The sequence below is a fragment of the Hyalella azteca genome, unplaced genomic scaffold (genome assembly GCF_000764305.2).
Source record: "Hyalella azteca isolate HAZT.00-mixed unplaced genomic scaffold, Hazt_2.0.2 contig5353, whole genome shotgun sequence".
Taxonomy (NCBI): Eukaryota; Metazoa; Arthropoda; class Malacostraca; order Amphipoda; family Hyalellidae; genus Hyalella; species Hyalella azteca.
In genome coordinates this window covers 32,572-54,205 of record NW_025935547.1, presented here as the reverse complement: position 1 = coordinate 54,205, position 21,634 = coordinate 32,572, and the positions used below count along the sequence as shown (strand labels likewise).

General features: G+C 35.7%; 2 protein-coding genes across 2 annotated transcripts; both read left to right on the top strand.

Moving 5' to 3' along the window:
- Nucleotides 1–6,677: 6,677 nt before the first annotated feature.
- Nucleotides 6,678–12,788, top strand: LOC108668320 (phosphatidylinositol phosphatase PTPRQ). The gene is made up of 7 exons (XM_018155509.2): nt 6,678–6,758; nt 8,351–8,414; nt 8,774–9,265; nt 10,023–10,316; nt 10,678–10,959; nt 11,797–12,078; nt 12,424–12,788. Exons 1-7 carry the CDS (start codon nt 6,678–6,680, stop codon nt 12,714–12,716), a joined length of 1,788 nt encoding a protein of 595 aa, XP_018010998.1. The 3' UTR covers nt 12,717–12,788.
- Nucleotides 12,789–17,931: 5,143 nt separating this feature from the next.
- On the top strand, nt 17,932–21,402 carry LOC108668319. Its single transcript, XM_018155508.2, has 5 exons — nt 17,932–18,013; nt 18,712–18,775; nt 19,072–19,554; nt 20,362–20,661; nt 21,047–21,402. Exons 1-5 carry the CDS (start codon nt 17,933–17,935, stop codon nt 21,400–21,402), a joined length of 1,284 nt encoding a protein of 427 aa, XP_018010997.1. The 5' UTR covers nt 17,932.
- Nucleotides 21,403–21,634: the final 232 nt, after the last annotated feature.

The following is a 21,634-nucleotide window of genomic DNA, read 5'->3' as shown; positions in this document are numbered from 1 at the left end:
TTCATGCGCCATGCTTAAAGACGGATCTGTCTCTTTTGTTATGACTTCTAATGAAGACAACCATTTGGTGAAAATACACAAACATAATAACTCCATCTTTACCTCGCGTACTCCGCAGACTCTTAAATTTTTGACGTGTCTTGTGTGTCGCGCCTTTACAAAGTTGCAGAAGTAGCAGTAGGTGATATTGATAAAAATATTTCGCAATATCGACAGGTGACTCATTAATTGTAATACCCTTACTGTAGTAATTCTTTCATAAAATTATTCCACAGTGACAATGTATACAATTGTAATTTTTGATTCAGAGAACTGTGTTGAAGGTGTTCCCAACTCTTGGGTCACTTATGAGAACGATGGCGCCTACTGTGCTTGGCCTCCGGGGTTTCCATTTCAGATTAGGAATTTTGTAAAGAAAATGAAACTTCCTGACGCGACTTGGCAAAAAATCAGGTGTCGAGTAAGCGGTGTTGCTGAAACTTACGATGTTATGCTTGATGAAGTTTCCAAAGCACAAAAGCTAATTGAAATAGAATCCGAAACTTCTGAAAATGAAATACAATCGAAACGACGAAGAATCTCATCGCTCTCAAGCAATGAAGGCGCATCGTCGCTGGGGTTGACACCACTTCAAATACCTAACAAGATACAGGGTAAGTTGAATCATTTTACTGTGTATTTTCTAGTATAATCTCATGCTTTTTCTCCTGGATAAATACTCTTAACCTCGTTCAAACCACTTTATTGTGCATCATAGAATTCAGTTCATGCCCCTCAATGGATACTGCAATTTTATGAAATTGAGAGATTATTTCTTTTGTACATCATCATGAAATTTTGGGAGGAACTTTCGTTGTTACGTTATCTTCAAAGTATTACGTACATAATTTAAATATATATTTTCTTATCGACCATAGCTTTGTTAATCGGACATCTTTGGCTGTTCCGGAGTATAGAAAAGCTTTGTTAATCAGACATCTTTGGCTGTTTTTGGTGTATATAAAAAACACTGTACACACTCGGGTCAAGGAATACCATGAATTAAATTCCCAACGACTCGATATTATTTATGGCATTACTTTGAATGTTTTACAAACGAAATTTTGCACGTTTTCTTTACTTCTCATCATATAGTCCTTCATTCATTTTCCTTCCCATTGGTGCCTTGCAACCGTCTCATTAACTCCTCGTCGCTAACATTGTTTACATTACTACGCCTGCCGTAAGCATCACATATGAACAGCCCATTGTTTTCTCAACTCTTTTCTGCACTTCCATAAGGTTTCTTTCAGTTCCCCATAATCGTTGAATTTCCGTTCCCATAACTTTATTATTTGCAATGACTTCTCTACGCCGGGGATCAGAATTATTGCCATTAAGATTTGACTAACGAACAATTCTTTTTTTTTCAGTGTCCACATCCCCTTCGTCAGCGCATTCATCTTCTGATTCTGCAAGACTGAATCAAAGACCGCAAGGCTTTACCAGCAATAAAAGTCGGAAAGAAAACTCAACAGTAATCGAAGAAGATTTGAAAACTCTAAAAGCAGCAGTCGCCATTCTTACGAAGCAGAATGAAAATATCCTGGAAGAGAAAAATCTAAAAGAAGCAGTCTCCATCCTTACGAAGCAGAATGAAAACATTCTGGAAGAAATACGGCAGCTGAAAAAAGTGATATGCAACAAGAAAACCGAAAATTTACCTATAGAGGATTCAAAGCTGCCTAAACTCCCACTGAACAGCATTGACGACATCAACGCCCTCGAGGAAACTTTAAGCGTTGTAGAGGAAAAAAATCGTTTGATACATCATCTGTCGCTCGTTGGAGGGTCAAAATTTACCACTGTCATACACAACACCATGCGAGCGCTGTTAAGCAAGAACTTGGCCATGAAGTTCAGTTTAGAAGGAAAGAAGAAACGAGCATTCAAGGCGTTGAAAGCTCATCAGTGCATTGTTGGTAAGTTTCATGAAAGTTATGCTTAAAATAAAGTTTGCGAGCCCTGAAAACAATTTTATTTTCTGCAGTTAAAAAATGATATTAAGTGAAATACGGTAATCTTGTAGTTATTTGTGCTACGCGGGACTATATCGAAACCTAATATAGAAATGCATAACTTGAATTTTATATATAATTTAGCACAATATCAATGTCATTCTCCTATAGCAATCTCGTTTTGTCCCACAGAAGCTGTCATGATGTCGCCACACTGCAGATCAGCAACAGTGCACGACATCAACAAAGTGATTAGCTTGAATTTGACTGGAGCCCGGGACAGAGGCGAGGGCAGGAAACAGCGATACCTTTCTATGGGCGCCAGTTCCTCTACTGATCCATCTGAAGAACACTCGCTCTAAGTTCATAACCAGCAAGTCTAATTTAATTGATATTGACTACTAGTGTTTTCCTACATTTTTGACGTTTTTTAGTGTCAAAAGGGAATATAATAGTAACTCTTAGCATATGCGAAGCAATAGGACAGTAGGAAGTAGATTGCTGCTATCTTTTGCATTCAAAAATTTGTAATTTATTTTAACGCTACTTCTCGCATTGTGGATGCTATTTTTAGTTTCTTGCTCCTATATAGGCTAGCAGATGCCATGTAACATCGCGATGAATTGACTTTATACTAGTTTGCATTTGTTGCATGTTTTGAAATATTGATGCCGGATTAGAGGAATGCTTCAAAGACATTCATTTGTGTAATTTGAACGATCGAATGCAATATTTCTTACAAATCTGTTCATAAATTGGTTAAACTTATAGCTAAATTATTGTTTCATTCACATAGGCTGATTGCTAACAAATACGGATTTATGAGTGCGTTTAGAACTTAGATCATTGGTCTCGAGTTGCATCGTTCCGTAATGTTCAATATTGACTAAGAAAAAACTGTTCTTAAACTAAGTTTCATTTTTCATTCCATTAATGTAATATCAGTTAGTGGGACGCGTTGCTGAAAAGTATAATATTATTTTGATGGGTATTTAAGAAACGGACAATTCGTGACAATGTATGCAGTTCAACGTCCCAATTACGGCTGATCGATGTTAGTATGAATTTAACCTTTAACGGTTGATTTACGTTGGCAGAGTATTGATTACAATTTGAAATATTGAGAAATATGATAAGCAGCCATTCACCACTCTCGTGATATTATCATATATGTGTAAAAATTACGACAGGTCCTTTTAACAGTTACTCGCAGGTTTTTCATCGTACGGACGACATCACAAGCCTGTTGAATATGATATAAAATCAGAACGCCACAATTAATTTGAAAACTCCATCATTTACCTTAACGAAATAAATTTTGTTGGTCCCTAGGTCGGAACGCATGGCGGCTCTTCATTGTTAATTTAAATCTTTACTGTGAAATTTAGAGGTTGACTATAGTCATCCTCTAAATTTCACAGAGTAAAAATTAAAATTCCATATACGAGCTCAAAGCTTATAAGGTTTCAGACTATCATGGCTCACCAAATTCACACGATAGTTAGTTAAAAATGTTCGTGACGTCGCCTGGTGCGTGACGCTTGATTTTTGGCCCTTGTTTGAAGCAGCTGGGGCCAGGATGCAAGGCCGCGTGTACAATGCAGATATATAGTATGTACATGGTTTACACATGTTCTTGACGCATAGGCTCTCGATGGAAACCTGCTGGGCCTAGGAAGAAAGGCTGTGTGTATATTACAGGTATATAGTATGTACATGTACCCATGTTCTTGGCGCGCAGCGCAGGCCCTCGATAGAAATTTGCAGGGCTCAGAAAGAAAGGCCGCGCATACAATACGCGTATATAGTATGTACTTTGTTTGCCCATGTTCTTGTTGCGTGGGCCTTCGATAGAAACCTGCAGAGCCCGGCATGCGGCTGCCATGCGGCAGCAGCCCTAAACGGAGATTGTTTGACGTATGGTGAAAATAAAGGCCCACTAATAGAAACAATGTAGGCAAATGTGAGACAACCGTGTAGCCACAATGTGGCAGACACATGGTTTTGCCATGTGCGAGCTATGTTGTCCCTATGTAGGAATCGTATAATTTCTACATGGTCTAACTGGGCAGAAATTTCCCAAAAAGAAGTGTCTGCCATATGGCATTTTCACCTGTGACCAATATTGTAATACCACCTTGGGCCAACATGGGTCACATCGAAAATCGTTATTACGAGAGTCACCAGTGATCAACTCATGCCACCTATTGAAAGTCATGCTCGGTAAAAGGCAGTTTAGTAGTTTATCATTGCCAGAGGAACTGTTTGATGATATATACACAAAACCTATATAAAGGAGGCAGTCCATACCTTTTAGAGAAAGTTCAGACCGCGCTGATTCTCTAGCTGATTGGTTCTCTGCAGATAATTAAACTTGCTTGGCCCCATAAAAGGTTCTAACCCACTGAGCTACATCTCTACTGCACAGCTCTTCGTGAAAACATTTTCGCATGCATTAAATAAGTATTATGGAACTTGTCAGGTTGGTGTGGAGTTGTCAAAGAACTTAATAATCCCCCCAGGTAACACGTAACCAGAGTTCGTTCAGAGACATCAACCAAAGGCCATGCTGCAAGCACCATCTTTGACGGCAACCAAGCTCCGCCCGCCAGCGACACCGAGAAATGAACTAAGCTTTCTAAGGCTCGAACCCACGGCTAGCCCCTCTCATCTCGCTGCCTCTACCATTGCGCTAACAGTGGCGACCTAAAATATTATTATAGCGAACAAATTAGTGCCACAGACTGACGAAACACAAGTTTTGGCTTTCATGGTTGATTAATTGATTTTACCACCCAGTCTAAGATACCCCAAGAGCTGGGGTAACAAAGACCATCACTTTTTTTTTAAATTACATCAAAACTATGAGAGGCAGGAGCCAGCAATTTATGGTGAGTGAACCTAGAGTATAGAGTATCCCACCTAAGGGTACGCACACAGTGGAAGCAGGTTTGCCCGCGCAAGCAACCTGCTCCAACCTGCCACAAGAATGAACATAGGATGATAATGTAAGTGTTCACAGTGAAAACCTGTACGAATAGGCTTTTGTATTCTATGGTTTCAGACGCCAGCCTGAGCAGGTAACCAGCACGCTGGCAACCTGCTTTCACTGTGTGCGTACCCTAACGTAGCCTATAATGCTACGTTAGGTGGGATTTTTCATTTAAGAAATGTGTCGATCCTTGACAGCACGACGTCCTCTCATGAGCCTATTATCTCCGTCTTTTGTCAAGTGTTGAGTTAAACTATGGAATATGGACAAACTTTATTAAATATTGCACTTTTTCAATTATTGTAAACTCTCTTATTTCTATGATTTTCAAAGGTATCAAGCATTTTTTTGAACCAGGCGAGAGTCTTGACATTTAATTTAAGACTTTGCGTTACTTGCATAAGTTTAAGTTTAAATGCTGTAATAATATTCTACCGCGGTCAACGAATTGAACACAATTGTATGAAACTTAAAAATTTTAAATTCGATAATTCAGAAGCCCATGAGCTAGCAGATTCATCGTCCAAATATTCGAAATGTCGAATATTTTCAACGCCTTCACTCATATTTTTTCTCTGCTTTCCCCAACCAGCTCACTATGATTGCCTTCACTCAGAGAAATAAGCGATACTTTGTCCAAATATCGATGCAGTTTTTGCCCGTGTGTGGGTCATCCTGACCCAGTTAGCCCCAGCAATTGTTATGATGAGTTCGCGTTCTGTAAGCAAGATATCACTACTTGGAAAATATTATATTTCTGAAAGTAAAAGCGTAAGTGGCTGGAAATGTTTGTCAATGTGTAAAAATATTCCAATGGGAAAATTCATCTATTTTTCATTCATTTAAAAATCAATTGACAAAGATATGTTGGAAAGGTAAATTTTGTTATACATCATTTCTACCAGAAAAGAAGTCTATTTTGATGTTCCGATCATTTTGGAGAAGTGCATTTCTCTCTTTTAACTAAGTAGTACATTAGTTCACAATAAGTTTCTTCACTATTTGTTTTTTAGTATAGAATCACCCTTTAGCTTATAGAGGCTTACATTTGTAATTTTTTATCGCCTGTTACGTGTTTTTTCTTGTAACATATGTTCAGGTCAATTAATGAACAATATCGATCATTCTTGATATAACAAAAATGAGATCTAACAAATACTCAGTAAATCTTGAAATAATAGAGTGTGCAATATGCAGGTGCCTATCAACATGTGATAAATGTTATCAGTTCTCAGAAACAATCAGCATTATCGCTTCTATTGGCCGCCTTCGACCATTAGTCTTGCGAGCAGTGATGAACAGCAGTGCTTTCCTGGAAAACTTATGCGTCTCTTAATATTGCTATTAAAATCATTATTATTCTGATAATTATTTTATCAATATACTATTATTGTTATTGTTAATTATATCATTATTATCTATATATTTTTATTATTACTATTATTAAATAATTTAACGCTATCCCATCACATCTTAGTGCACCAAATTTTATGGGTGCATTCACTTGACTTCACGTGTTGTGCGTCATGTGTGTATATGATATATGCATGAGATCACTTATGTATTATGACTTCATGTGTTGAACACTGTCCAACAGTTGTATTCTTTGGCGTCTTATGTTGAATATTAATTAATTATTCTACACCTTGACTTATACTGAGTATAATATACTTTTCTTCACCTCCAGGATGGCTAAAATGAACAAAGTTGCGTGGATATTTCCGTGCCTAGTTTGGCTTGCAGTGACCAGCGTTCCTCGAGTTAAAGGGGTGAGTTACGTGATCAATTAAGGATTAAAATTTTAATAAATTATGAGGTTTCTTATTTATTTTCACATTTACATAGTAAGTCATGGATGGTTAAAATATCGCAGAAAATGCATCTGTTAACAAGTATTAAAGTGAATATTTCACATATTTAACACATTTTTTTTCAAGTAAACGAAATAAATTAGCAAACTTGAGTTATTAGCACAGCTTTAGCCTTATTTTAGTCTAGGAAATACAAACATTGTCTTCCTCAATCAAGATCAAATCAAAGAAATTTGTTGCGGTAAAATTTACAGAATTAATTTTTTACGTTAATGAAGTTAACGGAACATTTCAAATGTAAAAATGTAAATTAAATTATCATGAACAATTTTTCGAGTCTGATTCATTTGTTCATAAGTTGATTTCCACGATCGAATTTCATTTTACTTAAAACCTTGTCATTTTGTTGAAAGTTTTGAGTTTTGACATTTATAATATATTCCAAAAAGTTTACTACAGCAAAAAATTCATGTGACATTTTAATTTTGTTCATTATTTGAAAAATTATACCCTAAAATCTCGTAAACATTATATACGCCCCAGTTTTTAATTCCACTTTTAAACAATTTAAAATGTTATACATGACGATATTATTCTGAAGAGGAGGAACAAGCTCGTGAGTAAATATTCTTTTGAGCCCCTGAGAAAATTATCACCAATCTTACTACTAAATTTTCTTCCAATACTTACTGTTACTTTCAATACTTACTTCTAATACACACTTCCAATACCTACTTCCAATACCTACATCCAATACCTACATCCAATACCTACATCCAATACCTACATCCAATACCTACATCCAATACCTACTTCCAATACCTACATCCAATACCTACATCCAATACCTACATCCAATACCTACATCCAATACCTACATCCAATACCTACATCCAATACCTACATCCAATACCTACTTCCAATACCTACATCCAATACCTACATCCAATACCTACATCCAATACCTACATCCAATACCTACATCCAATACTTACTTCCAATACCTACATCCAATACCTACATCCAATACCTACATCCAATACCTACATCCAATACCTACATCCAATACCTACATCCAATACCTACATACAATACCTACTTCTAAAGCTTACTTGAAATACTTGCATTCAATATTCACGGCCAATCCTTACATTCAAAGCTTACTTCCAATACTTACATTCAATATTTCTTTCTAATACTTACTTCTAATACTTGCTTTCAATACTCGCTTCCAATACTTACAATACTTCTAAAACTTATATCCAATAGTTACTTCTGTACTTGCTTCTAAAACTAACTTCCAATAATTACAATACTTCTAAAACTTAATTCTAATACTTACTTCTATACTTGCTTCTAAAACTAACTTCCAATATTTACGATACTTCTAAAGCTTATATCCAATCCTTCTAAAACTTACATCCAATACTTACTTCTATACTTGCTTCTAAAATTAACTTCCAATATTTACAATACTTCTAAAGCTTATATCCAATACTTACTTCTAAAACTTACATACTTACATCTCACGTTCATTTCTCCATGGAAAGGGAGCCGGTGTTCCGTTACCTGGAGCAACTGGTGGGCTTACCAAGGCGCAGGTCGTAGATGCAAGTAAGTCGTTATGTAGCGTCAACTGTTCGAGTGAACATGACTAGAAATGATGGTAGAACACTTATATCGCTGTCGAATTTATATTCATGATGAAAATAATTCTCTCAATAATAATAACACTTTTTGAACATATCAGAGGCACACATTTCCATTAGCGAGCTAAATGAATATCAGTGGATTTTGTATTTAGGTTCTGAACCTTTGCTTAGTTGGATATTTTCTTCATCTAATCAGTTATTTTATCATGATTTTGGGACATGACACTGAAATTTACTGCAAATACCTTAATGGCGTCATTCATTCAGGCAATTAATCTTATAAAATTCCTAATGTTATAAAGATTATGAATTTTTCTGCAGACTTGAAAGTAACGGCACGTTATGCGACAAGACTTGAAGTGCAGTGGGAAGTGAATTCAAATGAACTGATACAGGAGTGCTTGTTGACTATATTCTACGGGTCAACGCAGGATGTCAGAGATTGTTTGCAACCGTCTCGACAAACTAGCGAAAAGTTCCAAGATTCCGTGTTCGATTATACTAAAAAATACGGCAGAAATAAAGCTGTTGCTCGATCGTCGAACGAAGAAGACTTCGCCCCTTTGAGTTTGCAAACTCAAATGAAAGGCAAGGATTTAAATTACAAAGGAGATGTTGAAAGGAAAACAAACTTTATGGATCAGCTAGAAGAAGGTCGAGAAAATTCGGTCGTGTTCTACAACATCACGGGTTTGGATGCCTGTACTTCATACGACCTGCAGCTCATCGTTGTTCCCATTGGATTTAATACAAATGACACAGATTCATATTACTACCGTGACTCGCTAGAGCAGGAAAACACAGGACCTGATGGTTAGTTTGGAGAATGTTTTGTTAAAAACAGGTATTAATATATTTAATTAGGTTGATGTTTCAGTCAGTGTGACATCATGCCTTTATTCAATTATTATACCTGACAGCTTCATATGGATCCTGATATTATGCAGAGTAACAATTAATGTTTATTAAAGGCATCCATTATTGTTAAAATACCCATAATGATCTCGTGATTGTTTAATTATTATCTATACATACATGTATACTCTTCACTTTTTATGATGGCTATTTAAAATTAGCATAAGAATTGGTGCAGTATTGAATGAAATTTGTGCTTCATTTTATTTGTATATTTAATACACACTGACCATGTCAAAAAACGAGAGGCGCTAATAAAGTTTAGTTTGTCACTTAAAGGATATAGCCTCCTGAACACAGCATCAAAATATTATTTCATCCAGTTGGATTTACCAAAATGCCCGTGTCCTTTAATATTTGGAAACAGAATTTAGTCTCTTCATTAAGTTACAAAATTAATACTTGTGAATTGGCCGTGACGGTGTTAAAGGAAAATCTCATGTGGTAATAGTTTATTTCATTGTTATTATTATTCCATATGATTTATGAAAGAGAATCGTTTCCTCCGCATAGAAACTCTGCCTCCGAAGCAACTGTCCTGTTCGATCAGTAACCTGTTCGACTTCAAACTAAAATTTTAAGTTTCTATATTTCTTATTTAATTTTTGTCATTATTTCGTATGACTCATGAAAATAAATCCTCTTCTCCGCATAGAAACTCTGCCTCCGAAGCAACTGTCCTGTTCGATCAGCGAACAAAATGAAGATATCTGGATTTTCTCATGGCAAGACCCAATGAACGAATGCCCAACGTCGAAGTTCAATGTTGCTTGGACCGCCCAGAGTCGCTGGAGTTCAGCGGTTGCCAGCATGTCTTATGTCACCATAGAACACCAAGAACAATTTATCGACTTTCTAGCGTACGCAGATTACCATTTCGCAGTATCTGCCGACTACGGTGATGTCACTAGTGCCAATGGAAGTATTGTATGCACATCACCTGAAAAAGGTTAGTAAGAAATATTGTAAGCTCTATTGTTTATATGTGAAAAAGAAGTATTTTTATTTCAGTGACTACAATTCGATTTTTGCAACTACATAATTAATTCTTATGGATGTGAAATTATACAGTTTTCTTGTTCCTATTTTAAACTTCTTGAAAATTTGCAGTAATTTCGTTTTTTTATTCAAATTTTGGAAATTCATAGTGTGGTCATCTTGAGCATATTTTACTGCTTGCATCGTCCCAACCTTATAGTTATATTTGTTTTTGAGTTTCAAAACCGTTCTCGATTTTCGACTATAGAAATAAACTATACGTTATTATCTCCTAATTTGTTAATTGTTCTCCACTGTTACTAAAAACACAGCACCAAGTGCACCTCAAAATGTGAGAGCCACGGGCCACGATCAGACTTCTTTGCTGGTTGAGTGGGACGCCCCGGTAGCTGCGAATGGCATCATAAAAAGTTACGTCGTATTCATGAATAACTCAAAAGAAAGCATCTCTGTTGATGTGATTTCCCAAGACACGTTTTACGAAGCAACAGGACTCGAATCCTGCCTCAACTACTCCATCGAAGTGGTGGCTGTTAACGGAGCTGGATATGGACCGCCCAGCGATATGATTACGCATTTATACGAAAGTGGAGGTAACAATCAGTTTTTATTTTAATCAATCAATTCAATTAATATCAATAAAATCAAATTTTTATTCTGTAGGCGAATATACTAAAATTAATTTTAAAGGTTCATAAATCATCTTCTTTGTCATCTCGGTAAATGCTCCACTTGAAACAAACTTTAGCGACGAAAAATTCGAGTGGAGATCTTACTTTCCTAGCCGAGGAATTCCATTTGTGTTGTATTGCAGAATGTTAATACACAAACTAGCAGCATTTTTCATTCAATTCGAACATAGACTTAACTTTAACATTTAATCTACAATTTCTTCCAGATAACTGTACTAAACGAGCGTACATGACCACTCAAATGAGAGACAAAATCTTACATTTATTACTACAGTATTATTTTTGAAATTAAATGAATCTATTCATCTTATCAATTCGAGTTAGTACTGATATGAAAAAATGATATTACCTGAAATACTTCGTTTCAACATAAGTAGGCTAATAAAAATATACTGTTTATTCAATTGTTTCCAATTTCAAGTTGTTACCTTCTGCGTTACATGATTTCTCTGGAACTTAAATCCACGGAATACTAATAGACCACAAGTTTTAAACTTTTTCTTATTGTTTTTATTCGTCTCCTGCGAAATTTTCGTTTTATTCATTTCAGAAACACTAACCACATGGTTTTGATTAATTCAGAACAAAACTTTGTCTACTACCCGACAACAAACAAATATAATTTTATAGGAAATGTTCCTCATATCCATGCTTTCGCATTAACGCATTTTTGCAATCTCTAACATTTTAAAATTTTCTCGATAAGTAATTTTCTCATTGCATTATTTTCAATTTCAGGGACTTCAAACCTTGAGTTTATAGTTTGCCATGTCAACTCATCGGGAGTTTACACTCAATGGAACCCAATTTATCGTGATTGTAAAGAGTCTTCGTATGAAGTATGGTACAGTCTTTATATTCCCTGGAAAAACGAGACTAGGAGTGATGAGACAACCGTGAATGTGAACCACTATGACCTGCCTGCGACGGATTTCTACCCCGGGACGGAGTACAATATCATTGTAGCAACAGCAGATTTTAGCTTAGAGAGTGGATGCGCCGTAAATTCAAGTGACACAAGTAAGTTCATTTTAATGTAGTGCTTAGTTTTTCTAAGTAAACAACTTTATAGGAGCTATTGCATTTTGATTGGATTTTTATTTGTTTTGCATGTTCATAACTCAGTTTAACGAAGTTAGTATTGTTAATTTGTAATTTTAAAGGGAAAAATAAAAACTGTGGATTATCAAGTTTGTAAGATTTTGAGCCAATCGAGTTCTATTTTTAATATATATTTTTGTTTTTCGAGGTAACATTAGGGTTTCGCCTCAAATAAACTTATATATTAAAATGCTATTATTAATCGAACTCTCATAATTGCATAGTAAAATGCTTAAACTTATATAGTGATGCTACGTTCTACAGAGAGCAGCCCACCGTCAATTACCGAGCTTTCTGCCACGGTTTCTTCGGTCTATGTGAAATGGTCGCCGCCTGAGGAAGCGAACGGTTTGATCCAAAGCTACATCATTTCACTCACTGGGGACAACGGTCAGAGCCTACACGAGTTTGTTGACGGGTCCACAACACAAGTGAATGTAGCGGAAAAAATTCTTTCTGGCACGAGCTATGAGGTGGAGGTGGCCGCAATCAACGGTTTTGGCGAAGGCGAGTATTCAGCACCAAAAACTGTGACCACCCTACCAAGCCGTTCATAACCTTCCGAGGGAATGAAAAAGTATCCTACTAGTAAAATGTAGTTTTGATAATAAAGAGACAAGTGCCACAGATCTGATTTGTTTGCTTTCATCTGGAAAATATATAGAATTTCGTTTTTTTTAACTCTCGTATTGTACTGGCAGGTACAATGCGCTAGTATTGTACAGGTACAGACTTGTAGGTACAGTATATTGTATAGATTAGACACGCCTCTAACAAAAAAAAAGGCGTGCGCGACCCTACATTAGAGTCGCCTAGGACTCGGACCGCACTTGAATCAGATTCTCTTTGACCGCTTCGGCTCAGGGTTCCAAGAGCAGCCTCTGGACAGCTTGCTAGCTCGATATGACTCGGCTCGGGCCAACCCTTGTCATACTCTCAGGCGAAAAAATAGTCAGACAGGAGATTCTGACCAGAAACTCATTTCGATCGAATGGTCAAGCAGATCGACACAGAATAACTTTGCGCCGAGTGTAGCGACTATTCGGCCGAAGCCTGGGCGGTCCCTGAATTTTGATAGAGGTACGTAAAGCATGAACAGACTTGTTCAGCTTCTGGCTCAGGTATATAATGCAAAACATGGGATGTATGTTAGTTTGCACATCAAAATTTGAACATGATAGAAAGGATCAAATGTATTTATAATTTGAATCCAGAATTAACATTGTCCACACATACGAAAAAAATGGCTGTTTGCATACATTGATGCAACGGTATGCTGATGGCTCAGAAGATGGTTAAACTAATGGAAGGTTGACCCACGGTGATGACGATTTTTCGCCGTTCTGCGCATCTTTAGAGTGACGTCACTGTGGGCACAAAATGTAAATATTATAGATCAACACATTGTTTTTATGTCATATTGAAAGCTTTAAAAAAATTGACCTCATCAACATACCCCAAGAAAATTTAATTACTAAAAATTATTAATTTTTTTCAATTATTAAATAATGACTAATTAGTAATTATTTTGCTTAAAATAATTTAAATAATTATTGTAAGCAAAACCTGCGTTATAAATAAGTTTAACGTCACAAGAGCCAAGGTGACGTCACAGTTGTAATAACAAATGACATCCGCAAGGCGCAGCTGCACTAGGGAAAACCTTGTATTAGTTCCACCACGAAAAAAATTTACCGCATTAAAATGGCCAAAAAAATCTATTTACTGCAACTAGTCTTATATAAGCATTACAGGTGTTACAAATCAGTTTGAATCACACGGTGACGTCAAAAGATGACGTCACAACGAGCAAGTTGACATCACGGGTGGAATAACAAATGACATCCGCAAGGCGCAGCTGCGCGTGGGTCAACCTTGTATCAGTTCAACCATGGCTCAGAAGACATCGATCTTTCCATCACATAGGGTCGGTCATGCATTGACATCATAATTATAACGCTAATATAAAGTCGATATTGTTTCAGTAAAATTTTGCATTTTAGGCATTTGACTGCATGACTTTCATCATATTTATCAAAATAACGCAATAATTCTGTCATAGTTTAGCGTGTATTCTCATTTATCGGGGTACATATTCCGATTTGCATGACATTCAAGGCAAAAATCGGACATACAGGGTAAAATTTCCATTGCATTTTACTTGGCAAATTAAATTTATTTAGAAAAATATGACAAATCGTTATCAACAGGGAGAGTCAGCGCGGATCTTCAATTGTAGCAAATGAAAAAAAGTTAATTTTTTTCATTTTGGAAAATGAAAAAAGGGAAAAACATTTTTCGTTCAGATTTCGAAATACCGAACAAGTTCAGGGAAAATTTATTTTTTAGCACCAATAAATAATGAAGAGTTCTTATGATGGTAGCCAATAATAGCCACGCCATCAAATAAAACGAAGTAACGTTGTGGTTTTCAATATTACTTATTTATGCAATACAATTGTGTAAAAGTAACATGAAATATTGACATCACGGGTGGAATAACAAATGACATCCGCAAGGCGCAGCTGCGCGTGGGTCAACCTTGTATCAGTTCAACCATGGCTCAGAAGACATCGATCTTTCCATCACATAGGGTCGGTCATGCATTGACATCATAATTATAACGCTAATATAAAGTCGATATTGTTTCAGTAAAATTTTGCATTTTAGGCATTTGACTGCATGACTTTCATCATATTTATCAAAATAACGCAATAATTCTGTCATAGTTTAGCGTGTATTCTCATTTATCGGGGTACATATTCCGATTTGCATGACATTCAAGGCAAAAATCGGACATACAGGGTAAAATTTCCATTGCATTTTACTTGGCAAATTAAATTTATTTAGAAAAATATGACAAATCGTTATCAACAGGGAAAGTCAGCGCGGATCTTCAATTGTAGCAAATGAAAAAAAGTTAATTTTTTTCATTTTGGAAAATGAAAAAAGGGAAAAACATTTTTCGTTCAGATTTCGAAATACCGAACAAGTTCAGGGAAAATTTATTTTTTAGCACCAATAAATAATGAAGAGTTCTTATGATGGTAGCCAATAATAGCCACGCCATCAAATAAAACGAAGTAACGTTGTGGTTTTCAATATTACTTATTTATGCAATACAATTGTGTAAAAGTAACATGAAATAGAATAAACTACTCAGTCTTCTCAGATTTCAGTAGACAAATTAAATTTATTGCCCTTTTATGAACTTCGCTGGCCACATACATATTTATCTCGAGGGTGATAAAATATAATAACCAGCAAAGCAACTACCAGCCAAAGAATTAATTTTCAACCCAAAACTGATGTCCCAAGCTAAAATAACAAAATAATAAAATAATTTTTCAAGTACGCAGTGGCGATATTAATTTCAGGTAAGTGAGTTCAGTTGATTTTGAATTAGGTAATTAACCGATAATTGCCCCAAATAGACAGGGATACCAACCAAACTCGAGGTATAGGTAAATTTTACAGCGCTGAAGTGGCTGTAGTAATTGCGTGTTAGAGAAATCAGTTGTTTATGTATTTAGTTCATATATAGTGTAAGCTTCTAAATGAACACTAATGTCGATTTCTAACCGGAAATATCAACAGTTCAAATTTTCTGAATATTAAAAGATTCTTTAATGTGGTCAGCATTTCTAACCGGGAATATCATCCATTACATAGTTTTCTAAATATTAAAAGGTTCTCTAACGTGCTCAGCAGTCATTCAGTACATATCAAAAAGACATGAAATCGGAAAAGCGACAACCGTATTATCATTCTTATACCAAAGTCAATTTCGTGATAATTTCCATATCGTTTTATTGTCTTGGAGGCTTTATACAGCATCTGTCTCATAATTGTTGGAGAAATAAATTTCAGAGGTTTTTCGTTACTATTTCATGTGTGCGCTAACTAAACTGTAAGTTTAACCAAACTGTAACCTTTGGTGTTAATCCAATTTGAATACCGCAGTTTCCCATACTAGAATTTGAAGAAACATATTAGCTTTAGAACAAATAATTGATATTAAAACACGCTATGCTTATGGGGCAATATTTTGATTTTTTATGTTATTTCATTGTAAACCAACTATACAGACGCTAGAACGACTTTCAAAAATTATTCATAACCAAAGCCAATTGACTATTTATTGAACGATGATGTTAACAGAGTGGCATCCCTGCTTATCAGGAAGGTGAGCGTAACATGATGCTGTTAAAATAATACGTAGAATATGTACATATAATATATGCTATTAATATGTATGGTAACAATAGTGAAATTGATTTCTTACGGCAATCTACAAGCATATTGTCCTTTTAAGAATTGTATATTCCTCAAGAAAAAATTCAAATTCTGTCAGGTAATATTACTTATATTTAAGACGTATATAAGTGTCAATATTTAGACAATGTATTTCTCTGAGTGCAAAAGTTGATGTGACAAGAAATGTTTGCCAAAGTGTATATAGAGTTTAATCAGATGGGAGTCTATAAATAAATTGACAAAGATACTAAGATATGTTATAGAGGCAATCTTTTTAGATTCCGTTTCTACCCAAAGTGAAGCTAATTTTGATGTTTCTTTTCATTTAGATAGAAGTTAATTTTGTCGCTCTAACAAACATTAATTAATATTAAGTTCCACCATCGTTGCTTGGGTGATGGTGTTATGATTTTTTATTCATACATTAATTTTCTAAGCTCATTAGCTTAAATTTCAGAGCTTCACGTGAAAAGTTTTTCGTAACCTGTAACACGTTTTTCAATCTTTCCTGTCATGACTCAATCGGTAAAAATATTAATAAACAATACCGATTATTCTTGAAGTGACATGAATGAGATCAAACAAACATGCAGTTAATCTTGTGCTAATGAAGCATAAATTATGCACGTGCCTATCAACATATGATAAATCTTATCAGTTCACAGAAACCATCATCGAGAGTGTTCTTCTACTGATGATTATTTCCGAGAATTGACATGCACTGCGCATTTGCAAACAGTGATGAGCAGCAGAGACTGAGCAGTGGAGTTTCACTTGAGCAGTGGAGTTTCTCTAAAGCAGTGGAGCTTCTCCTGAGCAGTGGAGCTTCTCTTTAGCAGTGGAGCTTCTCTTCAGCAGTGCAGCTTCTCTTTAGCAGTGCAGCTTCTCTTTAGCAGTGGAGCTTCTCTTGAGCAGTGGAGCTTCTCTTGAGCAGTGGAGCTTCTCTTCAGCAGTGCAGCTTCTCTTTAGCAGTGCAGCTTCTCTTTAGCAGTGGAGCTTCTCTTCAGCTGTAGAGCTTCTCTTTAGCAGAGCAGCTTCTCTTTAGCAGTGGAGCTTCTCTTTAGCAGTGGAGCTTCTCTTTAGCAGTGGAGCTTCTATTGAGCAGTGAAGCTACTCTCTAGCAGTGGAGCTTCTCTTCAGCAGTGGAGCTTCTCTTTAGCAGTGGAGCTTCTCTTTAGCAGTGGAACTTCTCTTTATCAGTGGAGCTTCTCTTTAGCAGTGGAGCTTCTCTTTAGCTGTAGAGCTTCTCTTTAGCAGTGGAGCTTCTCTTTAGCTGTAGAGCTTCTCTTTAGCAGTGGAGCTTCTCTTTAGCAGTGAAGCTTCTCTCTAGCAGTGGAGCTTCTCTTGAGCAGTGAAGCTGTTTGTTGAAAATTGTTCGACAATTGTACACCTTGACTTCATGCGTTGAACATAGTACAACACATATATATTTAACTTATGTTTAATATTTTTCAAGAATTTTACGCATTGGTTTCATCATATATTGAATATTGTAATATATGTTTACCCTTCCAGGATGGCTAAAATGAACGACATAGCGTGGATATTTCCGTGCCTGGTTTGTCTGGCAGGAACCAGCGTTTTTCCAGCTGACGGAGTGAGTAATATAGGCAATTATTGATTAGTTATTGATAAACATGAGACATAAATACATGGAAATAGCATTTAAAAAGCTCCGGATAAATTATGAGGTTCCTGATTTCATTTCACAGTAATGTAGTAAATCAGAGGGATCGTGATTTGATATTTGCAAAAATTCTTCAGGAAAATAATTGTAAAGTAGATGTTTCAAAATTCATAATATGGCTAAGATATTTAAAAATTTCAGTAATTATGTGATAATACATTAAATAGACCATCAAACTTGAATAATAAACTCATTTTGAGGTGTATTAAAACATTGAAGATTCTAACATTGTCTTCCACAGCAAAAATCAAATGAATTTGCTTTGGTAAAACTTCAAGCATTAACAATTTTTGTTAAGAAATCATCCTAAAAGAACATTTTAATAACTAAATGTTGCGTTTTTCATGCGCAATTAGTTCTAAAACTCACTTTATTAAACTAAATTAAACGCAAAAAAATTATTTATACTAATTTTCATTTTTAAATCTTAATCTAAATTAATTTAAATATTATACTCTAAAATCTCGCGAACATTTACAAAATCTGATTTACAAGGATCAAGCTCGTCATTGAATATTCTTCTGAGTCCTGATTTTAATATCTGCACTAGACTTACTTTCAATACTCATTTCTATTTATCAAAGTAACATAATTTTTTTAATGTAAAGGTAGCCGGTCTTCCGACTTCTGGAAAAACTATTGGTCATACCAAGGTCCAGGCCGTAGATGCTAGTAAGTTTTTTAGAAAAATATTCTGTCACACATAATTATTTGGAATCTTAATTCTAAATAACACCAGGAAAATTATTGTAGAATTAGATCTCACGCTTTCATTCGCGTGCTGCTTGAATAACCCTGGCCCTGAAGATTGACTTAAAAACTTTTATTAATTCCCTTATTAGTCTTTTGATCATAATTTTGATACACGACACCCCAATCATATACAAATACTTTATTGACGTAATTCAATGCAAACAATTAATTTACAGGATTTCATTATGTTTTAATCATTATCATTTTTTCGTTAGACTTTACGGTAACGACGCGATATGCAACAGCACTTGAAGTTCAATGGGAAGTGTATCCGAATGATGAAATTCAGTATTGCAGCTTGGACATCATTCACGGGTCAACGCTAGATACACGAGATTGTTTGCAAGCGACTACAAAAATGGCTGAAAAGTCCGCTGATTCCGTGCTCGATTATTCGAAAAAATACGGCAAAAATAATGCCATTGCTTCAAAATTTAATGGAGAAGCCTTTTCTCCGTTGAATTTACAGAGTAAATTAAACGGCAAGAATTTCTGGTACGAAAAAGAAGTTGAAAGAGACACAAGCTTTATGGACCAGCTGGACGAAGGTCGAGGAAATTCGGTCGTGTTCTACAACATCACGGGTTTGGATGTCTGTACTCCATATGACCTGGAGCTCACCATAATTCCCCTGGGATATGAAACAGATTCATATTACTACGAAGGCGCGCTAGAGAAGGAATATACAGGACCTGATGGTTAGTTTGAAGAATGTTACGAATATAAGAGGTAATAATATTTATTCAGAATCACGTTTCGGTCAGAGTGACATCCTTTCCTTGATCATTGGCATGCCTGAAGCTTTAAAACGGTTCAAGATATTGTATATACTGAGTCATAAATATAATTAATGTTTACCAAAGGCATCCATTACCACTAAAGTGCTTCTAGTTGTTCTGCATCCTTTCATTATTAATTTGTTGCTATGGTTTCATTTCGTTACGATGGTTTTTTAAAGTTAACATGATAATTGGTGCAGTATATATAGTGGAGTTTTTCTATTCCAATTCTTCTTTCAATACTCAACGACCACGTCAAAAAACGAAAGATGGTGTTGAAGTTTTGGGTATCACTTAATGGGAAATAAATCCTAGAAAGAAGAAGCAAAAGTTTATATTTTCAGCTTGTATATATAAAAAATGCAGGTGTCTTTCGATGGTTTGGAAATAGAATTGACTTTGTTCATCGAGTTACTAAAATGCTTAGTCATTCTAACTTGCGGCCAAGCAATTTAAGTGATAGTCCAAAAATAATTAAAAAAATAGTAATACAATAAAATGTTTTCGATGTCATGAAAGTTAAATTGTTAATATCATATGAGAACATAAGTACCTATATAAACAATATTCATATTCTAAAATAAAGATAGTGTCCCGCAATGGTTACATAAAATGGAATTTTTTCATGTATTGCCGTGTGAAACCAACTCTTAAGGCTCTATATCTTATTTCCTTTTTGCCATTATTTCAGATGACTTATAAAAATAAATCCTTTTCTCCGCATAGAAACTCTGCCTCCGAAGCAACTGTCCTGTTCGATCAGTGAACAAAATGAAGATATCTGGATTTTCTCGTGGCAAGACCCAATGAACGACTGCCCAACGTCGAAGTTCAATGTTTCCTGGACCGCCCAGAGTCGCTGGAGTTCAGATTTTGCCGGCTCAGGACTGCCAATTATAACAACAGAACATAAAATAGAATTCAGCGACTATCTACCGTATGCAGATTACTTTTTTTCAGTGTCCGCTGTCCATTATAATGTCACAAGCGACAATGGAACTACTGTATGTACATCGCCAGAGAGAGGTAAATAAACTGTACTGTAAAGCGTCTTTTTAAGTAATGTAAGTTTGAAAAGGAAGTATTTTTATGTCAGAAATTAAAGCTCGATTCTTACAACTACAGAACTTTTCATGTATGGTTGAAATAGTATATTTGTTCAATCATCTTCTTACGTATGATAAATTATTGATTTGTCTTTCTAATTTTTAGAATTTATTGAAACTTGTTTAAAACTCGGAAAATAATAGTGTGATCACATGGAATAAACTTCACTGCTTGCACAGACCCAACATGAAAATTATATATATTGTTTGGTTTCAAATCGTTATCGATTTCCAACTTTATAAGAAAACCACAAGTTGTTATCTCCTAATTTGTTAATTGTTGTCCACTGTTACTAAAAACACAGCACCAAGTGCACCTCAAAACGTGAGAGCCACGGACTACGATCAGACTTCTTTGCTGGTGGAGTGGGACGCCCCGGTAGCTGCGAATGGCATCATAAAAAGTTACGTCGTATTCATGAATAACTCAAAAGAAAGCATCTCTGTTGATGTGATTTCCCAAGACACGTTTTACGAAGCAACAGGACTCGAATCCTGCCTCAACTACTCCATCGAAGTGGTGGCTGTTAACGGGGCTGGATATGGACCGCCCAGCGACATGATTACGCACTTTTTCAAGGCTGAAGGTAAAAATCGATTGTTATATCAGTCAATCAATTCAATTGGATCAAATTTATTCATATTCTCTGTTCAAATTTAGAATTAAAGTTGTTGTAACAGGTTTAAAATCATCATCTGATAAGATCATCAAACGNTTCTCCACTGTTACTAAAAACACAGCACCAAGTGCACCTCAAAACGTGAGAGCCACGGACTACGATCAGACTTCTTTGCTGGTGGAGTGGGACGCCCCGGTAGCTGCGAATGGCATCATAAAAAGTTACGTCGTATTCATGAATAACTCAAAAGAAAGCATCTCTGTTGATGTTATT

What these genes read in the sequence shown, in the direction of transcription:
- LOC108668320 (XM_018155509.2), top strand. Translation starts at nt 6,678, where the DNA reads ATGGCTAAAATGAACAAAGTTGCGTGGATATTTCCGTGCCTAGTTTGG. An exon ending in GCGTTCCTCGAGTTAAAGGG is followed by an intron (nt 6,759 to 8,350) that starts GTGAGTTACGTG and finishes CTCCATGGAAAG; the next exon opens with GGAGCCGGTGTTCCGTTACC. An exon ending in CGTAAATTCAAGTGACACAA is followed by an intron (nt 12,079 to 12,423) that starts GTAAGTTCATTT and finishes TACGTTCTACAG; the next exon opens with AGAGCAGCCCACCGTCAATT.
- LOC108668319 (XM_018155508.2), top strand. Translation starts at nt 17,933, where the DNA reads ATGGCTAAAATGAACGACATAGCGTGGATATTTCCGTGCCTGGTTTGT. An exon ending in GGTCCAGGCCGTAGATGCTA is followed by an intron (nt 18,776 to 19,071) that starts GTAAGTTTTTTA and finishes TTTTTTCGTTAG; the next exon opens with ACTTTACGGTAACGACGCGA. An exon ending in GGAATATACAGGACCTGATG is followed by an intron (nt 19,555 to 20,361) that starts GTTAGTTTGAAG and finishes TTCTCCGCATAG; the next exon opens with AAACTCTGCCTCCGAAGCAA.